We start from the raw sequence: 3,396 nt of genomic DNA, 5'->3' as shown, positions 1-3,396 counted from the left end.
GGTGTTGTTTTATTATACTTCTAAAGTTTTTTTCACCAAAATTAGAATGCCCTTGGAGCAATTAAAATATTTTTTTAAAATTATCCAAAAAACTTAGATTATTTTGCCTTTTTTCCATCAATAATTGCTTTTTTGCAACATCAGTAATAAATTAAAACATTTTTAACGTACAGTATATTGTGCAAAATTCAATTCTAAAACTTTTTTCCTCTTCCAAAATGCATAGGTTCCAAGATATATGTAAAAAACTCAGATAAAATAGGTATTTTTTAAAATTTTTTAAAAATTTTTGCAATTTTGAAAATGTTCCGGTCTTGCCCCCTATCATATCCACCTCAAAACAGATCCGCCCTGGTCTACAATGTTTTCAACAAATTCACTTAAACTATACAACTAGGTTAATGATTGAGATAGAATAAAAGAGTTCAAGAGTAACAATAATGATAAAGTAGTATCACTTTTCTAGCAAAATATTATTTATTTCAGATTAAATTAATTCATCTGAGAGTAAACATTCTCTGGCAACGTATAGATAATAGTCATATATACTAATACAGGATGTTCCTTAATTCTACTACCGACCAGGAGTTCAACGGGGTGTTCCTTAGCCTAAATTAGCACAAGTTAAAATTAATTAAATGTCAGTTCTGAATCCTTGCGAAGTATAAAACATCTAAATTGTTTGTGATATCACTACCAAATTTGATACACGTTTCTAGTTATGGACCACTCATATTTATAAAGTTGCAAAGAAATGGGTTGTGTAGAACCCGCTTTTTCATAGCTACCTACCTACCTAAATTTTTTAATTGAAATGATTATCGTTTCTAAAAAATTTTAATAAAGAATACGACCTTCCAATAAAATTTAAAAATGTATCATCTTGTAACAAATATTCGTCTTCAAATGTAGATTCTAAACTTATTCCCTTATTTTTTAAAATAAAAATCCCAAATAGGCGTTTACTAAATTTTTGCTACCTAATTATGTAAGTAAACAAATAATGATTAAGTGGATAGGTATTAACAATAAATCCCAAGTTAATGTTACACAGAAATATAAATATCGACAATCACTAATGAGCATGTAATAAAATGATGTTAACTGAGGCGAAAAATGCACTTTAAATAGTCGAATCTAGGCCAAAAAGTTTTTTTATGGACAGCCCTGCTATTACATACTAGTGAGGTTATAAAAAAGCAAATTCTGACAGAGGTGCATCAATAGTTGTTTTCAAGGTCATGCGTTTTAGATACCTATTTGACATGCCATGACTTCTAAATAGTGATACTTCCTGTCCGGCGATAATATCGTAAAGCTGCATTTCTCGGTGCATGAAACTAAAGTGGAAGAACTATGTGTGAGCATAGAAATAGTCATGAAAATAATCTGAAGAAAATGACCGTTGAGCTGCTGTGCTGTGTTGCCATCTTTATCCCTAATATTGATGTCTGCATCTAGTTGAAGAAGGAATTTAACTGTCTCTAAGCGACCATTCGAGACAGGTAAATGCAGCGGCGTGCGTCCGTTGTCGCCCGTGATATTGACATCATCGTTGACATCTACGAGAAATTCAACAACAGCCACATGACCCTTTGCAGCAGCAAAATGCAGTGGTGTTCGGCCATTGTCATCTTTGATATTGACATCACCGCAGGTTTCCACGAGACTTTCGACAACGACCGATAATTGTCCATACTTCGCGATAATATCTTCAACATTAAAATTTTACGCTAGTTTAAGAAGACACTCGAGTATGTATAAGTTATCATTCGCAGCAGCTAAATGCAATGGCGTACACCAGGCATCATTTTCAATACAAAAATCTACACCCAATTCAAGTAAGAATTCAGCTGTGTCGAATTTATCATTAACGGTAGCAACGTGCAGTTCCGTAAGGCCATCTATATCTCTAATATTTAAATCGGCACCTATTTCAAGGAGGAAATTGATTATATCCAGGCGTCCGTTCCAGGCAGCAAAATGCAATGCCGTGCGACCATTGCTGTCTTTGAAATTGACATCACCGCTGAGTTTCACGAGATATTCCACAACGGCCAACTGGCCAGCCATGGCGGCCAAATGCAGTGGCGTGCTGTTGTCGTTATCACCAACATCGACTTGTACGCCCTGTTCAAGAAGGAATATGGTTGTATCCAGATGACCACACTCGTCAGCAAAATGTAGGGCCATCGAGCCTTCATTATCTCTAGCCAATAAATCTGCGCCGTTCGAAAAGCAATTTGACTGTGTCAAAACGATTTTCCCAGGCAGCTTAATACAGTACTGTGAGTCCCTTATCATCTCTAACATTGAAATCTGCACCCAGTTCAAGGAGGAATTCTACTGTGTTCCAGTGACCATGCAAGGCAGCGTAATGTAGTGCCGAGAGGCCGTCATTATCCCTAGTATTTAAATTTACGCCCAGGTCATAAAGGAATTTACACTGTTTAAGTCTGCACCCGGTTGAAAAAGGTATTTGACTATGTCGAACTGAATGTAGGAGGCAGGTAAATGCAATGGTGTACGGCCGTCATTATTTCGAATATTGAAATCTGCACCCAATTCGAAGAGCAATTTGACTATGTCCGACTGGCTATTCGAGGCGGCCAAGTGCAGTGGTGTGTTGTTGTCGTTATCTCTAATATTAATGCTTACACCCTGTTCCAGAAGGAATCTGTGTCTAAGCGATCTCTCTTCGCAACAGCAAAATGAAGAATTTAAACTATTATCTTTAATTTCATTTCTGGGTGGGAAACCTTTTGTCTTTTTACAGATACTGTAATTTTTCGCGGATTCGATGTCAACCTCTTTGTCTCTAATAACTTTGAAATTTACGCAAGTGAGGATAAGCCGTAAAATTGCAACACACCCTTCCTCTGCAAGTGAATGAATAAGGTACTCATCATACATGCCCATGCGCGTAAGCTTGTATCTAGTGCCACTTATCTTCGACTGATAACTCTCAAAAATATTCGAAGGAATAATATTTACTGCCTTCAGTAGAAAATTGTCCAGGAAGATAAGAATAATTCTATAACTGGGTGAGTGTAATACTTCGTCGATGAAAAACTTCTACATTTGGTTTGTACAACTGAACTTGCAGCTCCTCAAATAAATTTTCAGCCACAAAATATTCTGCGAAAGTCCTGTGAATAAAATGAATTTCACTATTTGATTTCTGCACAATTCCTATCTTCAGTGTATTTTCGTCGATACCATCTTACCTTATCTAAAGTTCGAGAAAAGTCAGCAATCTTGTTCATACAAGATCACTTCTAAAGCGAGTATTTTGTGGTAAACAAGCCTTTCGTCAAACTGTTTACTCAGCGCCCCATTTGCAGCTGTATTTCCATTCGGATTTCCTTTGTACACGTAGATGTCCCTATTTCTCTT

At 36.2% G+C, this 3,396-nt stretch overlaps 1 protein-coding gene across 1 annotated transcript; it reads right to left on the bottom strand.

The window, feature by feature from the left end:
- Window positions 1-1,248: 1,248 nt before the first annotated feature.
- LOC108916353 (putative ankyrin repeat protein RF_0381) lies at window positions 1,249-2,304 on the bottom strand. The gene is made up of 2 exons (XM_018722579.1): window positions 1,800-2,304; window positions 1,249-1,712 (listed from the first exon to the last, which is right to left on the bottom strand). The coding sequence occupies exons 1-2, from the start codon at window positions 2,302-2,304 to the stop codon at window positions 1,249-1,251; spliced, it is 969 nt and encodes a 322-aa protein (XP_018578095.1).
- Between the last annotated feature and the right edge of the window lie 1,092 nt (window positions 2,305-3,396).

The sequence above is a fragment of the Anoplophora glabripennis genome, unplaced genomic scaffold, assembly GCF_000390285.2.
Source record: "Anoplophora glabripennis isolate ALB-LARVAE unplaced genomic scaffold, Agla_2.0 scaffold1847, whole genome shotgun sequence".
Taxonomy (NCBI): Eukaryota; Metazoa; Arthropoda; class Insecta; order Coleoptera; family Cerambycidae; genus Anoplophora; species Anoplophora glabripennis.
Note: the sequence above shows the minus strand (reverse complement) of the source record. Positions and strands in the feature narration are given on the sequence as shown.